This window comes from Octopus bimaculoides, chromosome 20 (assembly GCF_046866305.1).
Source record: "Octopus bimaculoides isolate indiv1 chromosome 20, ASM4686630v1, whole genome shotgun sequence".
NCBI lineage: Eukaryota > Metazoa > Mollusca > Cephalopoda > Octopoda > Octopodidae > Octopus > Octopus bimaculoides.
The window spans coordinates 48,092,379-48,117,649 of NC_142947.1; the positions used below are offsets into that span (position 1 = coordinate 48,092,379).

The 25,271-nt window shown below is 39.5% G+C and overlaps 2 protein-coding genes across 8 annotated transcripts in view; one reads left to right on the plus strand and one right to left on the minus strand.

The window, feature by feature from the left end:
* Nucleotides 1-1,174: 1,174 nt before the first annotated feature.
* Nucleotides 1,175-25,045, plus strand: LOC106882897 (uncharacterized). 6 transcript variants are annotated; one of them, XM_014933722.3, is made up of 10 exons: nt 1,175-1,849; nt 3,210-3,348; nt 5,211-5,334; nt 7,556-7,668; nt 8,743-8,827; nt 17,116-17,509; nt 18,395-18,467; nt 18,937-18,996; nt 19,818-19,886; nt 22,074-25,045. In XM_014933722.3, exons 2-10 carry the CDS (start codon nt 3,247-3,249, stop codon nt 22,152-22,154), a joined length of 1,101 nt encoding a protein of 366 aa, XP_014789208.1. In that variant the 5' UTR covers nt 1,175-1,849; nt 3,210-3,246; the 3' UTR covers nt 22,155-25,045. The 6 variants fall into 6 exon arrangements, 5 of the variants coding, with proteins under 5 accessions (XP_014789208.1, XP_014789207.1, XP_089194754.1 ...); XM_014933721.3 differs by having other exon boundaries at nt 1,182-1,849; nt 3,197-3,348; XM_014933720.3 differs by having other exon boundaries at nt 1,841-2,126; nt 3,197-3,348.
* The window catches only part of LOC106882898 (uncharacterized), an 18,886-nt gene continuing 15,359 nt past the window's right edge, over nt 21,745-25,271 (minus strand). The window contains exons 4-6 of one of the 2 annotated variants that reach the window (XM_089338630.1): nt 23,509-23,529; nt 22,700-22,786; nt 21,745-21,818 (exon numbers count right to left, since the gene is read on the minus strand). In XM_089338630.1, coding sequence (XP_089194756.1) covers nt 22,713-22,786; nt 23,509-23,529 — 95 coding nt within the window. In that variant the 3' untranslated portion in view covers nt 21,745-21,818; nt 22,700-22,712. Of the gene's footprint in view, nt 21,819-22,616; nt 22,787-23,508; nt 23,530-25,271 lie in introns of those variants that run through there. The other variant, XM_089338629.1, reaches the window with a different exon arrangement.

Genomic DNA, 25,271 nt, shown 5'->3' on the forward strand with positions numbered 1-25,271 from the left:
TGCCATGAAAATAGCACTCAGTATGGTTTATAAAGTGGTTGGCATGCTAGGAAGGGCATCTAGCTATAGAAACAGTACCAAAATTGACATTGAAGCTTTGTGATATCCTCTGGCACATCAGATCCTGTTGGACCATTCAACCCATGCCAGCATGGAAGCCAGACGTTAAGGGATGATGCCAATGATGATGATGGCAGTATTGAAGCAGGTGATAATGTAGACATCCTAATTGTAGAGTAACATCAGGATCTGGAAGAAAATGTCTGTCTTAAGATAAAGAAGAAATTATGGATTTCTGTCAATTACTGATATCAAAGCAGGCATTTATTTTAACTGGTTCAACCAATCGTAATCTCCCCCTTCCTTTGTCTGCCTCTCTCCTCCTCCACCCACGTGACCTGTACAAGCAGATTATTCTGTTATCAGCCAGAGATATTTTTCACTTTATGCAGAAACTGGTTGAGTGTTAATGCTGATTGTTATACAGTCCTAATGAAATTGAATCTGACTAAAAATAAATAAATGAATAAACCCCCAGTTATGGACACTTTGGCTACAAGACACCATCAGCAACAGTGTCACTGATCTCAATTAATATCTGCTGCAGTCAAGGTGGAGAGTTGGCAGATCTGTTAGCATGCCACGCAAAATACTGGCATTTCATCCAGTCTTTACATTCTGAGTTCAAATTCCACTCAGGTCGACTTTGCCTTTCATCTGTTTGAGGTCAATGAAATAAGTATTGGTTGAGTGCTAGGGATTGATGTAATCAACTTACCCCCTCCCCCCAAATTGCTGGCCTTGTGCCAAAATCTTAAACTAATATATACTGCAGTATTTTTCATCGTCATTTAATGCATCTTCCCACCATACTGACTGATTTAATAGGAATCGGCCATCCACAGAGCTGTGTCAGGTTCTTCTGTCTGTTTTGGCATGGTTTTACAGCTGGACCCCAGTATGGAACACGATGAATAGGTACTCCACCTTCTTCCACCCACTTTTTGGTTTTCTCAAAATTTCTTTTTAACATTAAAATTTTTTAATTTCTTAACTTTTCCCCCCACCAAAAAAAAAAAAAGAAAATAATTAGTTTTCAACTCATTTTGAAATTTCATTCTATCGCCGTTGGGGCGATCTTACGGTACGAGTCCTAAATATCAGCCTTTTCCGTAACACCCGCACGATCTTCACTACGGTGTTAGGGACGGAATTCCCTAAACTCTTCAAAATAAATCGCGCTCTCTTCCGCTTTTATGACGTCGTTTCCCTGTTTCTCTCCAACACAGGACTAGTACCATAAGATTGCCCAATTTGGTGTGGGGTCCCCGTACCTTGCTGACGAAGAAAAATCTTTAAACTAGATACATTGAAGCATAGCAAAATGAAAGTGTATCAGAGTCTGGAGAAGAAGATGCGGCTAAGGATGGAGAAAGACGAGTGGTTCATCGGTTAAGTCTGCATTATGAGAGACAATCCAAGAAAGAAGACTGTTTGTGAACACAGTATGTGCCTGAAATAGCAACCGAATTCTTTCAAATGCAGTTTTCTTCATCAGAAAAGACCTGAAGAACTGCAACAGTAATTTCTGGGCGGTGTGGGGATAACATAGAGCACGTGTAAAAGAAGTCCGGTGTCTATTTGTGTATGTCTAACGTGATGTGAAATGAGCGACAAATCTGGACTAAAATGTAAAATAAGTTGCTGTTGTTAACCTATAAAGTAAAAAGAAATGTTGGAAAGATGTTGGGGGGGAAGCTGAAGCAAAACTAAGAAAGCCTCAACAGACAGGAAGCATCTTTATTTAGAGTTGTCTCCCCTTGTCCTCAACCACAAACACAAACACATGGTGAGATTCTTTCATTTTTCCGACTCTTATTAACGTAAACTAAATATTTTATTCAACTTCGTTTCCATTTTATGTAAAATATCATACATTTACGTATAATATAACTTCTTTTTATACTAAATATAATACTCATATCACATGTTTGTTGTACGTTAATATGCAATATGATATAAATTATAATACATGAAGATATAATAGAGTACACATATTTACGATATAATGATTTTCTCAGTCGTCTTCTTACTAATTGTCCATTTAACAGGTTCGACTATACAAGGTTTGTGCACTTTAAAAAATAATTTATACCTCAAACCATACTGTAATTGTACATTGTACTTTCATCATACACGCTGTCAAACTTGTCTGCATCTGATATTATATCAAACTCTCTTTTATACAACTATATTTGTTTGTATGTATATATATATATATATATATATAAATGTGTATGTATATGTAGATATACACCCATTCTTACACTGCTAGAGTTTCTCCGCCGATACTGCATCAACTTTCACTCCATATACACCCAAATAATTTTGTCTTCTACAACGAACTGTTTTGTGTGTGTATACACATACATATACACTCATATAATTAGATTTATCTAGGATTTTGCATCCGTCTGAAACTCCCCTGTGAATATCTACCGATATTAATGTTCTGTTTTGAACTGTTGTCTGAAATAACTCACAACCGTCCACAGTACCCCACTCCGGAGTCTTTCCTAACATGACATACACTTAGAAAACTGAGACAGCATGGGAACAACCATGGTCACTATAATGTGGACATGAAACGTTTTGAGTGGACAATCCCATCTTTTATTTAGAATAACAAAACAAAGTGTTGTTTGAGGGAGATTTCTCTGCTATTTCTAGCATGTTCAGGACCCCATAGTAACCCGTTAATTCTAAACGGGAAATATTTGTTCTCTGTGTTGTGGAGAAAAACCGTGGAAGTCCAAAGTGGACAAGTCAGCTCCATCTTCATTCAGCCCAACTCAAAAATGGTTGGTTTTGTGAATTTGAAGTTATTATTGTTGTTGGGAAGCTGGCAGAATCATTTTGCCTGTCTCTGTGTTCTGAGTTCAAATTCTGCCCACTTTGTCTTTCATCTTTTTGCAGTTGATAAATTAAGTACGTGTCAAGTGCTGGGTGGGGGGGTTCAATGTGATCGACTTACCCCCTCCCCCAAATTTCAGGCCTTCTGCCTGTAGTAGAAAGGATTATTATTATTATTTCGTTTTCTAATCAACCATAAGGTTTAGTGTGAATTTTGATGATTTAACTGTGAATTTAATATGAATACTTTGTGATTAATGAACTTTTGATATTTAACTGTAAGGATTAATTAACAGAGAGAGAGAAGATGAAACTTCAGTGACAGCATCAACAATGGAGCTTGGATTAAATTTTGATGATACTTTTTATGAAGACAACAAAAAGGAGTTGAAACCTTTGCCAACTTGTTACAATGCAAAATATTGTTCAATGCTTGTAAGTATGCGATTGGTTTGTCCCTTCACTGTCATCTTGTGTCGGTGTGTGGAAGCAGGGCTGTGGTTCAGAACTCTGCTTCTCAGTGATCTGGTTTTGGGTTCAGTCCTACTGTGTTGCACCTCGGCCAAGTGTCTTTTACTATTCCCCTGGATTGACCAAAGCCTTGTGAGTGAATTTGCTAGACAGAAACTGAAGCTTTGTGTGTGTATACACACATATACACAAACACATATGGGAGGGTCTTCTTGTCTTGACATCACATGATTGTTGTAAATGAGTGTCACCATCATACAAGTAGTGTCCTATGTTTCCAACTTTTTGTGGAGACATGTCCCGTAGCCATAAGGAAATCTTGCTTGGAAACAAATGTGGGCTGGTGACAGGAAGGGCAACAAAGTTATCTAGACCAGTGCTTCTCAAACTATCTGATGTGGTGTACTGGCAGTTTTTTTTTTCTCTAATATGCCAGGGACCGGTAATATTTCTTAGTAATATTAATTTATACTGGAAACACTATGAATATAATAAAAATTGACAATTTTTTAAATCTTATATTTTGTAAACAAATAATACAATATTTTATAAGCATTTTATGATGTTTGTTGTTTTTTTTCTGGAAACTCGCTGTGTAGCGACAGCTGACAGCTTGCAATCCGGCACCGGTCCGTGGACCACCACTTTGAGCAGCGCTAGTCTAAACCATGTCGAAACATTTGATAAATAGATTGCTGCTTTTTTTTTTTCTTTTTGTCTCGCAAATTACTTGGTAACCTCACTAATGCTTGTGCACTAACGAAGGCACTCCGTGTGTTCTGTAAAGGGATTGGTGTTAGGAAGGGTATGTTGCTGTAAAAACCGTACCAAAGCAGACGTAAGAGCTTGACACAATCATTGAGGTTTATTAAATTTATTTTCCTGAAAAGAATCGGAATGTCCTGAAAGTTTGTTTTTGAAACAGTTGCTGAGTTGTCTCCCCTTAGCCTAAACGTCACGACTTTGTTGAATGACTTCTTTGGTACAGAGCAGTGCTCCGCATCCGATATGCTGCTGCACACTGGGGCGCCACAGTGTAACCTGAATATAACTTTTTCCCCTCTACTTTTAGTTGTATTTTTAGTTCAGGTGTGATGCTTAATTTTGAAGAGAATATAAGTGTACTGCAGGTGAAAAAAAAGGTTGCAGAGCACTGGTCTAAAGACCCCTTACAGCAATAATTACATCTCTCATTACATGTAACAGCAAAGCATGTAAGCCACCATTTCCACCTCAATCAGAAAAAAAAAAAACTTCAGCAATAACATTGCTTCACAAACCTTCAATCTATAATCTCATTTATTATGCAAATGTTTTCAAATTATTATAATCTCCGTCCTCTTTGGTTTACATCTACATCCCACCATTACCACTCATTAATCTTGTTTCGTTATTCATCACTCACATGTGCATGCCATCACAGTCTTTCCTTTTTCCTGTGAACATCAACCGATTTCTTGGTTGTTTAAAAGCTTTTCTAATTAACTTCATTCATTCTCCTAAATTAAGATTATAGCATTTCATGTCCCAAATCACATGCTATAATTTCAGAAATGAGACAGCAAGTTTGTTCACATTTAGAACAATTAATTTGGATGAAAGCAAGCCAGGACACCACCATGATGCTATCATGTGGCTACTTGTGCACCACATGATTTCAGCCCCACAGCTTATTAAAATCTTGGCTGTTAATTAAATAAGTGAATGGAAACTTTCTACCATCCAAAGAGTTTTTATTATAAGTTATTGTTTTTAGTTAGGTTGGTGTTGGTGAAGCATTAACATTACTTGTAGAAGACTTATCTGTCTGTTGATGTATTTGTCAGTGGTTTGAAAATGCTGTTGCTAAAGAAGATGAAGAAAAACTGCAGCATCTCAAGTTTAGTGCTGATTTCCATTTCGGACAAGGAAATTATTTGGAGGCCATCGAGAAATATGACAAAGCTATTGGTAAGTGACTGTTATTGATCAGTAATATCACAAATGTCATCTGTATATAGGTAGTATACATACCTTGCATATCTAGTGTGTATATAGGGGAATCTTTAATATATACACCTCACATATAATGTGTATATACTGGTGAGATCTCTAATATACACCTCTCATATCATTATCAGTGTTTTATAACCTGCTGATCTCCTGGGGCCAACCTTTCTAATCACTTGCTACAACATACAGGAATACAATCTCCCTGTTCTAAGACAGAGCACACACACACACATACGCACATATTTGAACTACATGTAAGCTAATTAAACTCTTGATAATGCATCTTTATTGTGTGTGTGTGTATATAGGCAGCAAGCTGGTAGAATTGTTAGCGGTATTTCATCTGTCTTTATGTTCTGAGTTCAAATTCTGCCAAGGTCATTTTTGCTTTTCATCCTTTTGGGCTTGATTAAATAAGTACCAGTTATGCACTGGGGTCGATGTAATTGACTTAATCCCTTTGTCTGTCCTTGTTTAGCCCCCTGTGGGCAATAAAGAAAGAAAGAAATATACTCACACACCTCATATATTGTCTATATATATATATATATATATATATATATATATATATATATATATATATAAGCAATGTTAATTCTCTAAATGAAGTATTAACAGTAACTGCACGATAAAGTGTAGTATATTGCCACTTAAGTGTGGCTGACCCCTAGGGGTGGATGTTACTGTTGCTTTTAGCCCCAGGAGGACATCTCCTCCAGCTGGCTTATCGACACACGACTGTGTCCTGTTTGCCAAGGGAGTTATCCCTCTCACCTCGACCAGCAGCACGAACGTATCCGGATTTCAGGGTTATTTCCCTTCGTCGGCGTTCGACAGCTGATGACCTTGGTGAGAGAGACAAAAACCTGGCAAACCTTATATGTTCTTTTCCAGTGAAATTCTTCACTGATATTGAAAAGGTGAAAACAAGCAATGTTAATTCTCTAAATGAAGTATTAACAGTAACTGCACGATAAAGTGTAGTATATTGCCACTTAAGTGTGGCTGACCCCTAGGGGTGGATGTTACTGTTGCTTTTAGCCCCAGGAGGACATCTCCTCCAGCTGGAAATCCGGATACGTTCGTGCTGCTGGTCGAGGTGAGAGGGATAACTCCCTTGGCAAACAGGACACAGTCGTGTGTCGATAAGCCAGCTGGAGGAGATGTCCTCCTGGGGCTAAAAGCAACAGTAACATCCACCCCTAGGGGTCAGCCACACTTAAGTGGCAATATACTACACTTTATCGTGCAGTCACTGTTAATACTTCATTTAGAGAATTAACATTGCTTGTTTTCACCTTTTCAATATCAGTGAAGAATTTCACTGGAAAAGAACATATAAGGTTTGCCAGGTTTTTGTCTCTCTCACCAAGGTCATCAGCTGTCGAACGCCGACGAAGGGAAATAACCCTGAAATCCGGATACGTTCGTGCTGCTGGTCGAGGTGAGAGGGATAACTCCCTTGGCAAACAGGACACAGTCGTGTGTCGATAAGCCAGCTGGAGGAGATGTCCTCCTGGGGCTAAAAGCAACAGTAACATCCACCCCTAGGGGTCAGCCACACTTAAGTGGCAATATACTACACTATATATATATATATATATATATATATATATATACTGGTGAAGTTTTAATGTTAGATACTACATATTGGTTTCAAATTTTGGCACAAGGCCAGCTGTTCTAGGGGAGGGGTAAGTCAATCACGCTGACCCCAGTGCTCAACTGGCTCTTATTTGATTGACCCATTAAACCTCGAACGGATGAAAAGCAGAATCCAACCTCAAAACATAAAGACGAACAAAAAGCTGGTAAGCATTTTGCCCGATGTGCTAATGGTTCTGCCATCTTGCACCTTACACATCCTTTTCATATTAGACACAAATTTTATATATATATATGTGTGTGTAATATAAATATTAAATGAATGTGCCATCAGTTTTAAATAACCAACTTTAGCTTAATTCTGTGTTTAATGACAGAAACCAGGGAGCTTTTGGTGTTTCTGTTAGGATGACCCTTTGTAAAATAGCCTTGGCTAATATCTTCCATTTTATCGTCTTACTACTACTACCACTACCACCACCACCACTACTGTCACCCTCACTACACCTCCTCGTCCATCAGTGTCTTTATGCTGCTGTTCCATCACCTGTTAAATGTGTGTCTTCTATTGCAGGACTTCTCCCAGAACATAATTCTTCAATGCACCAAGACATGACAGAGTCTTTGGCCAGAGCTCACCTAATGACAGGAAACCACCATCAAGCCATCCACATTGCAAACAAATTGGTCAGTCCATATTTCTTCACCAATATTGCATTTTTCTTCCGTAATCTAAGGAGTGGGAGGCAAAGAAAAGGGTTAGCGCTGCTTTTCATCTTTTTTAGGACCCACGAGATTCTTTGGTGCCTGGAGATTTCTAAATCTACCAGGTTAGCTTTCTTATGTAGTTCTTCTCTTGTTCACTCACAAACAAGAACACAGACAGGTTTATTATCTGTCTCTCAAACTGTGTGTCTAACAAAAAAAGAGACAAAGGCAAAAGGAGAAACGTCCCTCTACCAGCTCTGCTTATACAGCTCTGTGCCATTAGAACATTCCAGAGAGTTCTACAACTTTCCATTTCATTCTGTTGCACTGATTCGCATGCCAGCAATTTCTATTGGACAGATTTAGATGCTAGCAATCTCCACAACATGTAGTCTATGATGATGATGATGATGACAGTTTGTGTGTGTGTGTGTGTGTAGTAGCATTTTGATTGCAGGTGTGGTGTTCAGACCCAGGTCACTCTTGATCAAGTAAATCCTGTAATCCAAAGGTTTTTGTAAAAGTCACCATAATATGGGGTTCCACATTTGTCTTGCTGAGTCAAAGTACTTTCTGGCCCCTAAAGACAAAGCCCCTTTCTCTCTGACAGGTAGGTTTGGCAATGTTATCAATGCCATTCCTATTGTCTCCCACCATTTCTCACCCTAACCTCTCTGTCCAGTCCTTTTCCCCACCAAAATGTTGTCCTCTGGAAAATCCTCTTTTTCCTTCGATCATCATTGACTTAAAATCATTCAACAAGAACAATAACCATTCTTGAAAAGCCTTTGGATACCATAGGTACAGTCCCTTCTTTCAGACCATTCCAATAAAATGTAGAATACTCCAAGAGTGAGGTGAAGCTCATTCATTTCTTGACTACATCAGTCACATTTTGCTGTGTCTCTTAATTACTCTCTCTCTCTCTCTCTCCTTGATAAAGTTATGTTGAAAGGAAGGTAAGAAGATAAATATACATTAGAGGGAAAGTAAGAAGAGTGAATGTTTATGTATTAAATTATTTTGTACTGATTTGTTGTTTTATGGTTCCAGTATCATCAAGCTGTAATCCCTTCACATCGTACACGGCACCTCTACCTGCTACACAACATTTACACTGCTGTTGGAGAATCTGAAGGTAAACATTAATCAACAATTGTCATTCACTGACATTGGAAATTGTTTCTTTTTTGGTGTCTTGCATCCACTTTTGTTTTGTTTATATGTGTGTATATATGCGCACACACACACATTTCCGTATCCTAGCACGCACACAGGGAATAGTATGTGGATAGGGTTATAATCCAATGGAATCGCGTCTGCTTATTCCAGTTGTCCAAAAGAAAATGCAGATGTTACGTTTGTGTGAAGCATGGACAAGAGTTGAAATATCCTGAGAAGCAATTTTCATAAAGTTATTACATATCAATACAGGAGACTCAAAAAAAATTTTGGTATTATTTCTTCACCATTACATGTGTTTCATTTCCCAATAGGAGTTACAAAATCATACATGTAGAATAAACATAAAGGACATCTTGTTATATGGACTGTTAGATATGTAATTCGTCTGACGTTCCGTGTGTCATGTGGTTCGTCTGAGTTCATTGTTTCATTGTTGCTGGTTAGTAGTAATCGTAGAATCGTGTTGGTCATGATGATGATGCTGGATATTAGTAGTAGACTCTTGTTGCTGATGTGGCGGTCTGGTTTGTCTTTGTGTTAGTGGCACAGTTTCCGAGATCTCCATCGGGTGATCTGTTGCAAATTCAAATACAGTGTTTTCTGCATCACCAGGTTCATTGTCTTCCTCAGTTGTGTACAGCGGTCGCAGCTGTTCCCAGTGTCGTCTCCACATCGGGCCATGAGGTATGACCTTCACATTAAAGCAGCGAGTACCCAATGACTTCTTAATGATTGCTGGTACCCATCGGGGATCTTTGTCTCGGCGAGGTCCATAGTATAGTGCATACACAGGATCTCCGGCCTTGTACTGCCTGGTAACTTTAGCGACATCAGCCGAGCTTGGAGTCACCTGAGACTTATGTGCTTCCTTAGACTGTTTGCCTTGAGCAATGTGTGTTGGCGATGGCAGCAGAGAATCAATCCTTGTTCGTATCTGCCGGTTATTCAAAAGTTCACTTGGAGAGAATCCACAGGATGTTGGTGTTCTCCGGTACTGCATCAAGAATTCTTGAAGTGCTCGTGTTGGCGGAAGAGAAGACTTCCTCAGAGCTTGTTTGAAGGTCTGCACCAAACGTTCCGCTGCTCCGTTGGTAGCTGGGTGGTAAGGTGCCCCTGTCAGGTGTGTGATCCCGCGTTCTTTGCACCAGCTCTGGAACTCCTCAGACGTAAAAGTTGGTGCATTATCGGTGACCAGTGTGTGAGGAAATCCAAAGTGCCCAAAGACTTCCTCAAGCAGATTTAAAGTGGCTTTGGCGGACGTGGAGGAAGTAGGATGAATGCATGGGTACTTGGAATAAGCATCTGTGATCACCAGCCAATCTCTACCCATAAAATTTATTGCATGGTCCAGATGTAAGCGGCTCCACGGCTTTTCTGGTAACATCCATGGGTGAACTGGAGGCTTAGATGGCTGCCTTTGATGTTCGTTACATGAATCACATCGTCGACTGGCTATCTCTATAGCAGCATCGATACCAGGCCAATATACAGCAGTTCTTGCTAGCTGTTTCATGCGTTCCATGCCAAAGTGTCCGAGATGCAGAAGATTGAGGATCTTTGGCTGCAAGCTATGTGGAATCACAACTCTAGATCCATGTATAAGGCATCCATGACAGATACTAAGTGAGTTTGATAACTTACGGAACTTGTTGACTTCGTCATTGATCTCCATGTTCTTTGGTGGCCAGCCTTCACGGACGTAGCGCATCACTGTAGATATCACTGGATCTTTCCCTGACTCTTGACGGAGGACGTTAGCATCCACAGGTTGGACTTGAATACTAAGAGCTTTGATGGCACACACCATGTCTATGTCTTCACCATTTTCCTTTCTGTCAAAGTCGTTGTCATCACCGAATGGCAAGCGACTGAGGGCATCAGCATTGCCATGATCTGCTGATTTCCGATATTCAATGGTGTAGTCAAAATGGTTCAGCCACAGGGCCCATCGTGCTAGTCTGTTAGCAGCGAGAAGTGGCGTCCCTTTCCTCGGACTGAATAGTGATGTCAGTGGCTTGTGGTCAGTCATGAGTACGAATTTACGACCGTACAAATATTGGTAAAACTTCTGCAAGCCAAATATGTTAGCTAGGGCTTCCTTTTGAATTTGACTGTAGTTACACTGTGCAAAAGTAAGAGTCTTGGACATATTGGCTATTGAGCGCTCGCTTCCATCAGGATAGCGGTGAAACAGGACTGCTCCAATACCAACGTTTGATGCGTCACAAGCCAGTCCCAAAGTTTTGTTTGGATCGAAGTGTATCAGAACTTGACTTGATGAAAGTACATTCTTCAAGTGATCAAAAGCTGACTGTTCCTCATCTCCCCACTTCCAAATAGTTGACTTTTTTGTAAGGCAATAGAGTGGCTCTGCTATACTGGCTAGGTTTGGGATAAACTTTCCATAAAACTGAACTGAACCCAAGAAAGATTTCAAGCTTGATTCGTTCGTTGGAGATGGCATCTTTAAGACTGCTTCGACTTAGGATCCCTTAGTGATCCCTTCAGCCGACAAAATGTGTCCAAGGTATTCTACACTGGGTAGTGCAAACTGGCACTTTTCACGGCGACATCTGAGTCCATTGTCGCTTAGACGTGTGAGCAGACACTTTAGGTTGTTTAAGTGACTGTTTGCATCTTTCCCACTGACGAGCATGTCATCCTGGAAGACGGCCACTCCAGGTAGATCATGGGTCAGGTTTTCCATGATCTCCTGAAAGTAACCAGGTGCTGACTTGATTCCGAAAGGGAGTCGTTGTTGCAGGAGTACTCCACGGTGAGTGCTGAGTGCGAGTCTGTGTTGACTTTCTAGAGCCAGCTTGATCTGATTATAGGCATCAGCAAGGTCTATCTTTGTATATCCGAATCCACCTCCGAGTTTCTGCATCAGTTCAGCAGGGAGTGGCATTGGATGACGGTGATCAGCAAGTTGGTCATTAATTCCCACAGAGTAGTCACCACAAATCCGTAGTTTGGGCTTCAGGTTGCTTGAAGTGTGTGCTTTACGAATCGGTACCACTGGCGTTCCGTATTCGTTGAACTGGACTGGCTTCCAGATTCCCTTGGCGATGCCTTCTTCGTAACCTTTGGCCAGGTCGTCACGAAGAGCAAATGGGACCGGACGTGCCTTGTGAAAGACTGGTGTTGCATCCGATTTGAACTTCACTTCCAGTTCAAAGTTCTTGAGACATCCCAATTCTTGCTTGAAAAGATCTGGAAATTCATTACACATGTGACAATCTTGCTGCAGGGAAACATAGGGCTCACTTGAGGTCTTTGGGTATATCCCTTCTGCACCTTCCCTCTTAGCTTGGCTGTCTATGCTTTTCAAACCTAGAGCAGTGTCTACGGAAATTCCCAGAGTCTGGATAGCATTCCGACCCAGCAAATTAAGATCAGAGATCTTGGTGACTATGTAAGGTATAAGATCCTGCTTACCAGTTGTTGGATCCTTGGTTTGGCCCATGAAAGTTCCTAGAACAGGCAGGTTGTGCTTGCTGGCAGATTCATAGCGATGCTTGACATCTTGCAGCTTTGGTCTTCCAAGTTGTTTCCAGACTGACAAGGAAACAAAATTGCCTGTAGTAGCAGTGTCCAATTCCATTGTGAACAGTCTGTTCTGGATTGTTACTGGCACAATTAAACTATGAGTGTCTCGGGAAACTTCACCTAGGATCGCCTTGACTAGCTCAGCTTTTGTGATTCTTTTCACGGGAGTTTGTGAATGACCATTGCGTTGCTGATGTTGTTTTTTCCTACACACCGCTTGCAAATGACCCTTTTTGTCACAAAAATGACATTTGGTTTCCCTGAAAGGACAGTCTGTTGCTTTGTGGGCCTTTCCACATCGGTAGCATTTCTCCTGGTTTGTGGAATAAGACTGCTGATGTTTCTTTTGAGGACTCTTATTCCTGTTCTGCTGGACCTTGTACACCTGCTTGGTTTTGGAACCGTATACAGTTTCTTTTGCAACCTTTGCTGCGTCTTCAGTCTCAATGGCAACCTGGACAGCACGGGCAAAATCTAGTTCTGAGTCTTTTATCTTAAAAAGCGCCTTCAGAACCGCTTCATTGTTAACCGAACATATGAATCTCTGTCTCAGAGCTTCATCCTGTGGGTTGGTGATCGCTGGAAAATCACAGGTAGCTGCATCCTGGCGTATACGTGCTGCCAGCTCCTGGAGAGTTTCGCCTGGCTTCCGCTGCATATCACTCCAAAACTTGAAACGCTCTCTCACAATGTAAAGTTTAGGGTCGAACTGTTCCTTCATGAAGTCAACGATTTCGTCCATTATCAAGTTGTTGATATCTTTAGGCGGATTTTGTTGGGTAGCCAGATTAGCAAGTTGTTTGTAAACAGTAGCAGTCTGATTGGTCAGGAACACTTGTGCCATGCGTTTTTCAGGTACAGCATTAGCAGCCACAAACGTACGGAATCTTGACCAGTAATCAGGCCATAGTTCTGTCGCTGAATCAAATGCAGTAAATGGTGGAATCGACACTGTTGTTGAAGCAGCTGAAAAATAGCCACTAGAATCGCCTTCAACTTGGCGAGCACCAAACAGTTTTAACAGAGCGTCCATATCTCTCTGATGTTGTTGCATTTGCTTATCCATTTGTTCCCTAAACAATTTAATAAGCTCTACTGTCTGTTTTTCAGCCATTGTTATTACGATGAATAATTTTACGGTAAAGTAAGCATGTATCCTATCGGCGACGCCAATAAACTCTGTTATGTTTCCCTCAGGTGACTCGCAGAGATAACACAACGAGTTATACAATTTAATTATTACATTTATTGTTCAATTACATACAAAGAACGCACTCACCCAATGTTCGTTATGAATAAACAAAAGTCATATCCGCCATATATATATCAATGACATTTTACCCCGACAGTCCCACAAGACAACAACAATGAAACAATGAACTCAGACGAACCACATGACACACGGAACGTCAGACGAATTACATATCTAACAGTCCATATACTATTATATATATATATATATATATATATATATATATACTTAAATGTCGAACGATGAAAATGAGTGCTCAACACCACATTGGTGGATATAATTTCTTTATTTGTGATTTAAGGTTACCAATGGTTTCATGTTAAGAAAAGTAGGAAAATATCCTAGTGTCTTAATTTTTCAAGCTGACCACATGGAGAAGGGTGTTAGCCTCCATTTTGGTTTTCCAAAATAGAGGTGAACACCTTTTTCCATATGATGAGCTTGAAAAATTGTTCATTTGAAGCATCATCATCGTTTAACATCCACCTTCCATGCTGGCATGGGTGTGAAATTGTTTTATGTGACATCAAACAGACATTTATATATATATATATATATATATATATATATATATATCATCATCATCATCATCATCGTTTAACGTCCGCTTTCCATGCTAGCATGGGTTGGACGATTTGACTGAGGACTGGTGAAACCGGATGGCAACACCAGGCTCCAGTCTGATTTGGCAGAGTTTCTACAGCTGGATGCCCTTCCTAACGCCAACCACTCAGAGAGTGTAGTGGGTGCTTTTACGTGTCACCTGCACGAAAACGGCCACGCTCGAAATGGTGTCTTTTATGTGCCACCCGCACAAGCCAGTCCAGGGGCACTGGCAACGATCTCGCTCGAAAATCCTACAGGAGCCAGTCAGGCGGTACTGGCAACGGCCACGCTCAAAATGGTGCATCTCATGTGCCAACCGCACAAGAACCAGTCCAGGGGCACTGGCAACGATCTTACTTGGCTTGCCGGGTCTTCTCACGCACAGCACATTTCCAAAGGTCTCGGTCAGTAGTCATCGCCTCGGTGAGGCCCAATGTACGAAGGTCTTGCCTCACCACCTCAGCCCAGGTCTTCCTGGGCCTACCTCTTCCACGGGTTCCCTTAACTGTTAGGGTGTGGCACTTTTTCACGCAGCTATCCTCATCCATTCTCACCACATGTCCATACCAGCGCAATCGTCTTTCTTGCGCACCCACCCCCACTACTAACTTGGTCGCCCAGATAGCGGAAGCTATCGACTACCTCTAGTTTTTCACCCTGGAATGAGATAGAAGTTGTTTCCTGTTTGTTTACAGTCTTTATTGCACCTGAACATCTGCCACAAACAAAAACTAACTTGCTAGTTAACCTGCCTTTGATGTTGCTGCACCTCTTATGTGTCCATAGCTTGCACCGGGTACATCTTATAGAGTTTCTACATACTGAGCAGGGCCATCTACCTGAAGGGGTTTGTGTTTTATCTACCTTCCTACTTATTAGGATTTTGGTTTTAGCTAGGTTGACTCTAAGGCCCTTCAATTCTAGACCTTGCTTCCACACCTGAAACTTCTCCTCTAGTTCTGATAGTGACTCCGCAATTAGGGCAAGGTCATCAGCATAGAGGAGCTCCCAGGGGCAACCTGTCTTGAACTCCTCTGTGATTGCCTGGAGGACTATGATAAATAAGAGGGGGCTGAGGACGGAACCTTGGTGGACCCCTACCTCTACTCGGAATTCATTGCTGTACTCATTTCCAACCCTCACCTTACTGGCAGCATCTCTGTACATGACTCGCACAGCTCTCACTAACCATTCTTCTATCCCAAGTTTCCTCATTGACCACCAGATAAGGGATCGGGGGACCCTGTCAAAGGCTTTCTCCATGTCAACGAAAGCCAGGTACAGAGGTTTATCCTTAGCTAGGTATTTCTCTTGCAACTGTCTCACTAGAAATAAGGCATCAGTAGTGCTTTTACCTGGCACAAACCCAAACTGCATCTCATCTAAATTGATTCGCTCCCTAATTAGTTGGGCTATGACCCTCTCTGTAACTTTCATAACCTGATCTAACAGCTTGATGCCTCTGTAATTATTTGTATCTAAAGCGTCACCTTTACCTTTGTAGCAGTTGACTATGATGCTGCTACACCAGTCATTGGGTATGACTCCTTCGTGTATCACCTGGTTCGTAATACGGGTGACTAGGCTATAGCCAACACTGCCAGATATTTTGAGCATCTCTGCAGTGATTCCTGATGGGCCGGGGGCTTTCCTGGTCTTCATACTCTTAATTGCTTTATCTACCCTGGTACTATCAACTCGGATAGCTGGTCCCTCTATTGGGTCGACATACGGCAGGCTCTCTTTCTCCCATTCATTCTCTTTATTAAGCAATCTATATATATATATATATATATATATATATGTACACATACTCACATGACTAGAGATGAAGAAAAAAGTTAGGTCATTCTCCTAAAATTCTTATAAAAAATTATGATTTCTGATGAACGACAAAGCAATACACACTTTCTCCTATCAAATACAGTCTACAAATTCTTTCTGTATATACATGCTTATAAACAATCATGATTTTTGATGAACTTATAAACAATTATGAATTTATTTTACTGCTTGTTTTGAACACTTTTACATAAACTGTTTAAACACAAAGCCTCTTTTAATCATTGTCAAAGACTCTTATCTCTGTATTTTAATACATATATGTTAACTAATGTTTAACACTACAAAGGCTACACAAAGCCTTACACTTTACTTTTGAAAATTAAAAAAAAAAAGAAGTGAAACTGGTCAAGTCAATAAACATCTTTAAAAGACCTCAGCATTTTCAAATCCTCTTCCCCATATATTTCGGTGACAAGAAGGGTATCCAGCTGTAGAAATACAAAAAAATCCTGTCTGACCCATGCAAACATGGAAAAGTAGCCATTGAAAGAATAATGATTTCACACGCACACACACACACACACACACACTAATTCATTTTTACATCTGTTTTACCATGCTAGCAGGGGTTAGACGAATAGATTCTTGAAACTTTCTTTTACAATCAGATTGCTCTTCCGCTTGCTAAGCTAGATCTGTTTGTCTTTTTCCAAGTAACAGATATTTTAATTTCACACTTTTTTGAAGGCAGAAAGCCAGCAGTTGACAAGGGCAAACAACAACAGTGTTACCCCTCAAAACTGGGTCATTTTCAGAATAGCACAAATGTAAACACACACACACATGCTTTTTGAGTTTCTGTCTGACAGAACTATAGTGGAGGAACTTGCCCAATGTGGTGGGGTGGGCGGTTAAAAACATTTATTTCTGCTGCTGGATCATGCCCCATCCTATCATTTGTGTTGATGGACACACACACACACCACACACACACACAGAGTTTTCGCTTTGGCTTGTCTCTATTTCTTCTGTTTGTCCATTGGCCACAGAAAACAAGAAAGTCTTACATAAACTGCTGATACTTCATCCAATCAATGTCCACTTTTGGATGGCTTTGACTAACTGTTATTCACCAGAGACTACAGCTACAACTGACCACTGCAATAGTCCACACCCAGATGTCACTGACTGTCACATCAGTGCACAGCTAGAGACTACATCCACAACTGGCCACCACAACTGTGTACAACCAGTGACCACATGTAGAGCTGACCACCACAATAGTCTACTGCCAGATGTTAAGGACCTTCACAACTGTCCACAGACAGAGACCACATCTACAGCTGACCACTACAACTGTCTTTGGCCAGGTGTCACTGACCACAACAGTCCAGAACCAGATGTCACGCTTTTGAAATATCTAACTTGTCTTCATCGATGTTCGTAAGTAAACCTGTTTCTGTCCTAACACTTAACAAAAGTCCAAGCCCGTGTGTGTGGATATGTGTATATATGTGTGCATGAGTTTGTCTTTCTTTTGCATTCTCTGTTTTGCAAACAATGACTTCCTGACCGTATCTTTTACTTAATGTCCCCCAACATGTCCAGGTTTCTTGACATGTCTTGACACATTGTAGCATTTCTTGCATAGAAGAAAGTTTCCTTCAAACGATTCTGTTTGTCTGCCGTTCTCTACATGAAAATCTCCAGCTTGTTCGTTGTTCAACAGACAGGGAGATTATTACGTTGCTTGGAAACAAAGTGATGGCACGGCAACAAGAGAGGATCCATAGAAAACTCTACTTTGATCATTGCAAACATGGGAAAGCGTTTCACAAGCTGCCTACTATTTACACAGCTGAGATGCGCCTTGCCATGTTACCCCCTTTTTAAGGAATACAAGAACTGTTGCTCACCTTGTGTCAACATTTGGAACAATTTCTGTTGTTGTTATTTGTAGCAAAAGGTGAAATAGCAGAACCAATAGTTCTGGCTTTTTACATTCTGAGTTCAAATTCCATTGAAGTTCATTGTGCCTTTTTTTTCCTTCCAGGGTCAACAAGTACAAGTTGAGTACTGGACTTGATGTAATTGACTAGCCCCCTCCCTCAAAATTTCAGGCATTGTGCCGATTGTAGAGAGGATTATTATTATTAGTAGCAGTAGTAGTAGTAGTAGCAGTAGCAGCAATAGCAATAACAGTGGTAGAATCAGTAGTAGTAGTAGTAGTAGTAATCATTGAAATGTTGAAAACTTGTGGGTTTTGTTTTAATTTCTTATCTAAACTGGAAACGATGTAAATTCATTTCCCATTTTGCCCTCCATCAGCTCTTTACTGACACACACCTTGAAGACGACTTCATCTTTTGTTAAGAAACGCCATAAAACATTATTTAACAAGGTAAGTCAAATATTTTAAACTTTTCCCCATTTCTCAATTCTGAGGAATTGGTTTTCCATTTCCCCAAAATATTATATTTTGTTTTAAAGACGATGCATGTTTTCTTGTTTTTCCAAACAATATTCTGTGTTTTCTGGTGAAATTCCTCACAATTTAGACATACATCCTTTGTCTGGTTGTTTAATGTTTGTTTTTCTGGATGGGAGTTTATTTCAGCCAAGTTTTTACACCTGGATGCTCTTCCTTTTCTCCCAGTTTTAAAAGCACTCCCACCCACCCACCTCACAATTACAAAATGCTAAGAGAGATGTTCTTTCATATCTCCATTAAACCACAAAATATTATGCAATGTATCCCTTTGTCTCCAGCCTCCCATTAAACCACAAGATGTTATGAGAGGATAACAAATGACATTGTAAATTAAAATATTCTAAATTTGGTTTCAAATATTTCTTTCTTTCATTTCCAGGTCAATTCAGCAATTGAACAATTCCAGATTGGCAAATCCATCACAACAACAATCAAAGAGGTTGGTCAATATTAAGAAAACATTTTATTACTATTTATAGAAGATGGCAGAATTGTTAGCACATCAGACAAAATGCTTTGCAATATTTTGTCTGTCTTTACATTCTGAGTTCAAGTTCCACCAAGGTTGATTTTTGCCTTTCATCTTTTCAGAGTCAGTAAAATAAGTACCAGTCAGATACTAGGGTTGATGCAATTGACTGGTCCCCCGTCCCCACAAAAATATTTCAGGCCTTGTGTCTATAGAAGAAAGGATTATTCTTGTTCTTAAAAATCCTTTGAATCCTTCATTTTCCCATATCAAAGACTAAGATTCAGTTTCTGTGGAGGGAGAAGGGTTTTGATGAAGGTAGAGTCCAGCCCTGGATCCTGTAGTATCAAGACATTCCTGCCTCTTATTTTAACACTGACCCCCCCTCTGAAGAAGCTGTAGATTGCTGTGTTTTCATCCCATTGATGTTCACTTTACATCTTCCTGGGACTGGTCATCATCACCATGTCTGCTTTTTATGCTGGTATGGGTTGGATGTGTGGGGCCATTTCTTAGAACTACTGGTCATAACTGTCATTTGGTTTAGATCTTATGGCTGGATGGATGCTCTTCCTATCACAAACCATTTTACAGCATGCTTGTTGCATTTTCTCCTGGCACCAGCGAGTTGAGTAACCCTCGACACGACCCTAAAGACCTCACAACCCTCCACTTTCTATGCTCAAATCCTGAAACTGACTTAAGAAAATGTAATCCTCCCTAAAATTGTTGTAACTGATTAATCTTTTGGGAATTTCTCCTCATTATTCTTCTATATTTTGTTTATACAGGTTGTGTCACAAGATCTTGGTTACAACACAGAATTGCCAGCATCAGATGACAAACTGGTCAATCAACAGGTCAGATGATAATCTTTTATATGAATTGCATGGTTATTCGTATCACTATGGCCAAACAGAATGATATACACTCGCTCATGTATTTATATAATAATGGAGAACACAGATTCTACTTAGCTTGACGCATCTCTCGAGCCCTTCGTCATTTCCTCAGGGATCAAGATGACACTTGGCAAGATATGGCACAATGCAGGATTCAAAGGATTTTTAATAACAAGAATAATCCATTCTTCTATAAGCACAAGGCCTGAAATATTTTTGTAAGGACAAGGGACCAGTCGATTGCATCAACCCCAGTGTCTGACTCTGAAGTTGACCTTAGTCTATAATAATGCACATGGATTGATATTGAAAGAGTCTATAATGGCCAAGGTGCCAGCTGATTGTTTCCTTAGAATTATAAGATGGTGCTCCAGCATGACCACAGCCACCTGGCTGAAACACGTCCAAGAATAAAAGAATATACTCCTGTTTTACAAATATATTTTGTGGAAAAAATGTTTGATTTGACATTTTCAAGTAGTTCCATAGCAAAGAAAAAAATGTCTGATTCTCTGCATTTAACTCCAATTAATATGTGACATTCTCCTCTCAAATAGAGAACCATAAATTTAATTTATTTCAAATTTCTTCTATTTTGGTCAAGAGAATCGCTATGCAACATGTTAAAACTTGTATTTCTGGCTGTAATTGGCTGGTCAAGCCCTGCTCCGTTTTTGTTATCTGCTCATAAATGGCTGACACAGGTGGATGAAAATTCAACATTCGTCTTCCGAGGTGAATGTTTCATTCAGATAAAAGAAATGCTTTTTAACTCTTTAGCATTCAGATTATTCTGTCAAATGTGAAGCTTATTCATAGAGTAGGTGTGAGAGACTGGATCTGACTGGTTTGAACATAAAACCAGAAGAATATTTGGGCTGGTTTAAATGCTAAAGGGTTCAAAGTCTAAATATGTAAAACACACACACGTTAACCCAGTCCAGGCTATCAGCGACTGGCAACCCTGTCAATGCTTTTAAAGACCCTGCAATATAAAATACAAAACCTGTCAAAGGACACAAACTCAAGTAGAGTCAACAATGGTCATTCCCCAACGAGGAGTGAGAAACCCCCTTGTCTTTAGACATCTCAGGAGAAGCAAACTCTGATGTAACACCTGCAACTTGCGTCTAATGATGTTGATTAGTTCTTTTTAGGAATCAGCTCTGTGCAAGGCCTTTTGTCACCTTTGCTGTGTGTTACATACAATGGCTGACCATGGCCAAAGAAAAAAGAAAAAGCAAACACTCAATGAATTTCAATGCTGGAACATAAGCCAAGTGTCGGTGAAGGTGGTAACTATGAACACCTGCTGCAAGAGGTGCCCATCATTGCCACATCTGTATGAAAAAGTATAGGAGTCTAAAAGACCACATTTGGGCTGCTTTAAGAGAGCAATAATCTTGTTGCAGCCATCATCATCATTGTTGTAATGTCTATCTTTCCATGCTTACATTGGTCAAACAGGATTCGTGAAGGCAGATTTTCTGCAGCTGGGTGCTCTTTCTGTCACCCACCTTCATCAAATAATGTTTTCCTCCTTGTGTAGAAGATTGCAAATAAATATTACTGCTTGTAGAAGATGGTTACCCAAGAGATACCACAGGAACTGAACCCAAAACCATAGGGAAGCAAACCTCTTAACCATACAGCCATATATATATATATATATATATATATATATATACGCGTGCATGTACAAACATGTAAATATATAAACCTGCATGTGCCTCTTTGTATCTATGTGAGTGCATGTAGTTACACGTGTGAGTGTGCGGGTGTTGAGGGTTGCAAAGGAGAGAAGAAACTGACTCAATATGCGTAACAGAGTTTATTCATGGATTCCGAGCTGGGATTTCACTTCGTCACGTTTTTCATTTCCGTTCTTCACTGCGAAGAAAATAATGTGAAGAATAAAGAATGGAAAAACTCAGAGTAGCGACATTGTGAAGCTTCAAATAAACAAATATGTATATATTAAGTAGTGCAGTCATTTGAACAGACTTACTCTGTAATCACAAAAGAGCAGACGTCAACATTTCTCCTCCTAACATAACACATACTGTTACAACACTTCTAATAATCTGTACTCTCTTTCTATGTACTCCAAACATTACAGCTGTATCTTTTATTTACTTTTTACAGGAAAACCCTGAAAGTTTATCAGCAGAAGATTTTGAGACCAAATGGTTTTCTTGGATCAAAAACATGGGCCCATGTTCTTAAATGTTGACCTGGTGAGGAATTAGTTGGGGCAATATTCAAACACACAGCTGCTTTAAAGTCTTGAAACCAGCTCCTATGGCAAGATTTAAAGACATCACATACAGATTTAAGCAGCATCTCTCAACTTTAGAGAATGAGGACAAGTGACATTCTTACAAGACTTTCTCATCTCTATCAGAAAAAACATTACTTTCATTATTATGTTTCGTTCTAGGATGTAATGGGTTGGAGGGTTATGCAAATTTTGACATTTGCATAGATTTTTCCAGTTGGATGTCCTTCATATTGAAGACTAATTATCCTTCAAGTGTTATGGCCCATGACCATGTTAGCAGTCAAACATAAATTACCTCACAGCCATGGAACCAATTCCAAGAGAATCTATTGTCTTTATTTTCCAGAAAATAGTATTACAAAATATTCAACCAGTTATTTAGAAAGTCATTAATATAAAATCTGAAATACTTGATTTTGAAATGTTTTAATAATTTAGAATTTTTCCATAAGGTATAAACTAGAAATATTTAAATTTCAGTGAAGAGTACCAGGGAAACAGGATCACTTGAGCCATGTCTGAATGATATTCATCATAATCAACCCTGTACTGCACACCATCAGTAGAGAATTAGCAGCTGAAATAAAAAACAAAAAAAAAAAACACCTTCAATTAGTCTCTATCATAAAACACATTTCTACAAAAGAAAAAAAAAACATTTTGGTGGGTTGAGGTGGAATATGCTAACAGCAAAGTCTGCCTGCTGTAAACTCTTGAAGTATAAAACCTTTCAAGAGATGACCATGTTTGTATAAACTAAAATTTTTTCAGTCCCTAAATTCTGAAATGGATATTTTACAGCTCAGTAAAAATAATGCAACTCACTCAACCATTGAGGCATAATCGAACTCATTGTCATTCATGTAAACTCAGACAAGAAGAGTTAATATTATACCTTAGCATTTAACACAACAGCAGGAGTAAGTTTTGAACTCGTGACCACTTGGTTACAGTTGTTATATTACCGCTTACAATATTTCCAGGGTTACAACTATTATTACTCTAAAAATTCATTTCTTTTCTCTCAATAATCAAAATAATATTTCTAATAATTCCTTCTGTTTCAACATTTACATGGAAATGATTGACAGAGTTTTTTAAGTGAACAGTGATTCCTTCACTTGACACTGGACACTTCTTCCACTCTTTTGATTACAGCAAATAACACTAACTTCTGGACCACTTTTTTAACTGCAATTCTGTATAGCCTTTAACACTATCCCCTGTGTGGAATGTGCCCCACTACTATGACCATCGTTGCCCTAACTGGGATTCAATCAAAATTTAGTGGTCACTTACCATCACTGGAGCCAGTTGATGCTAAAAAAAAAATAAAAAAGCATAAGAAATATATCAAATTAACAAAAATCAGTTCAGTTATATTTTTTATCCGGTCATTTCAATATTGCCTTCTTTATAGAAAAATGTAGCTAAGGTGGGTCATATAAATTGAGACTACACACACACACACACACACAGAGATATTGTGCCTATATATATATATATAGAGAGAGAGAGAGAGAGAGAGAGAATCTAAATGAGCAACAGAGATGTACAGATGACTGCATAGACTTCAAACAAAGGATATAACTTTATTTTTTATCCTTTATGTTTGAAGTCTATGTGGTCATCTGATGAGAATGGTTTCTTTCAAATTGATGGAATGTTTTCATTAATCAATCAAATGGAGCTGCTTGAAATGGCCATAATGAATTGACACTTGTACATCTTTGTTACTCATTCATATTCTCTTCACCTAACTTGGAATCTGCACTTTGGAAATACTATAGAAAGTACAGGTCTGAATTACCAAGGGCAGATATCTTCACTTGGCTGGGTTGCATTGTCTGCACACACGGCAGGAATATCAGGTACAAATACCCCCTGCACGGAGTCTTGACATTCAGTATTCAATTAATATTGTTTGGGTGTGCAGATTATACTGACCAAGTAAGCTGCTTCTATTTAAGTACCTAATTCAACAGAATCTTAAAGGATTTATATTTAAGTTCTTTTTTATGAGAAACGTTTTTGGGTGCCTCAAAAAGGCTCCGCTGCTATTTATTATGGCTCCTGCTCATTATTCCCATCTTCCAAAGTAATTTTATGAGATGGTTATTAATTGGATGCTGCTCTGGTGTAGGATAAATATAGTAATGATATACTGGTGGGCTTCCATATAGTTTTTGTCTGCCAGTTCCACTAACAAGGTATTGGTTGACCATACAGCCATTGCCGAAGAAGAGGTGAGTGCAAGGCATCAAAGGATAGATATATTCTGCTGGTTATAACAGAATCCTTTTATCAAGTCAGAAAATCTTCATGGCTCTTCAGCAGTCACTGTTGTGTGTCTGCTACTAAAGTAATTTTTGAAGATAGCTTTTTCCATATATTTCCTTTCCTGAGTGTCCAGTAACACGGTACCACGTCCTCATGTTGTTTTTCTCTTGCTTGTTCAGATTGACTATATACCACATGTTCACATGGACCCTGGCCTCCTGACTGACTTTGGAGTACCTTAATTCCTGAAATGTACCTCCAGATTACTCTTCTTCTTCATTCAGATTATGCCACTCTACACCTTGATTGGGGAAATCATTACAATTTCTCTGTGACTCGACCCACTTTATCTCCTCCTCCTCCCTATCTTCTGTTCTACTTCCACTTTTCTCTTTCCCTTTTTGTCGCCACCAATAACACCTACCACGTATGTATCATTGGCAATTTTCTTTCTCCCTCTTTAGACTTTTTCTATATTTCTGATGAAGAGCTCTGCTCGAAACGTGAAATCTTCTTTATTTTCCTGAATGTCCAATAACACAGTACTTGTACCATGTCCTTGCGTTTTTGTTTTTTCTTGCTTCTTGTTTGGATTGACTGTATTTGTGTGTGTGATATCATTTTAACGTCCACTTTCCAATGAGAGGTCAGATGGAATTTACTGAGGCAGATCCCCTTCCTGCAATCAACCTGTTTCCAAGAAAGGCAATATTTCCCCATGGTCAGGCACGTTTTTGTAGAATATTGGAAATGATACTGCTTATATGAGAGGGTCATTCATT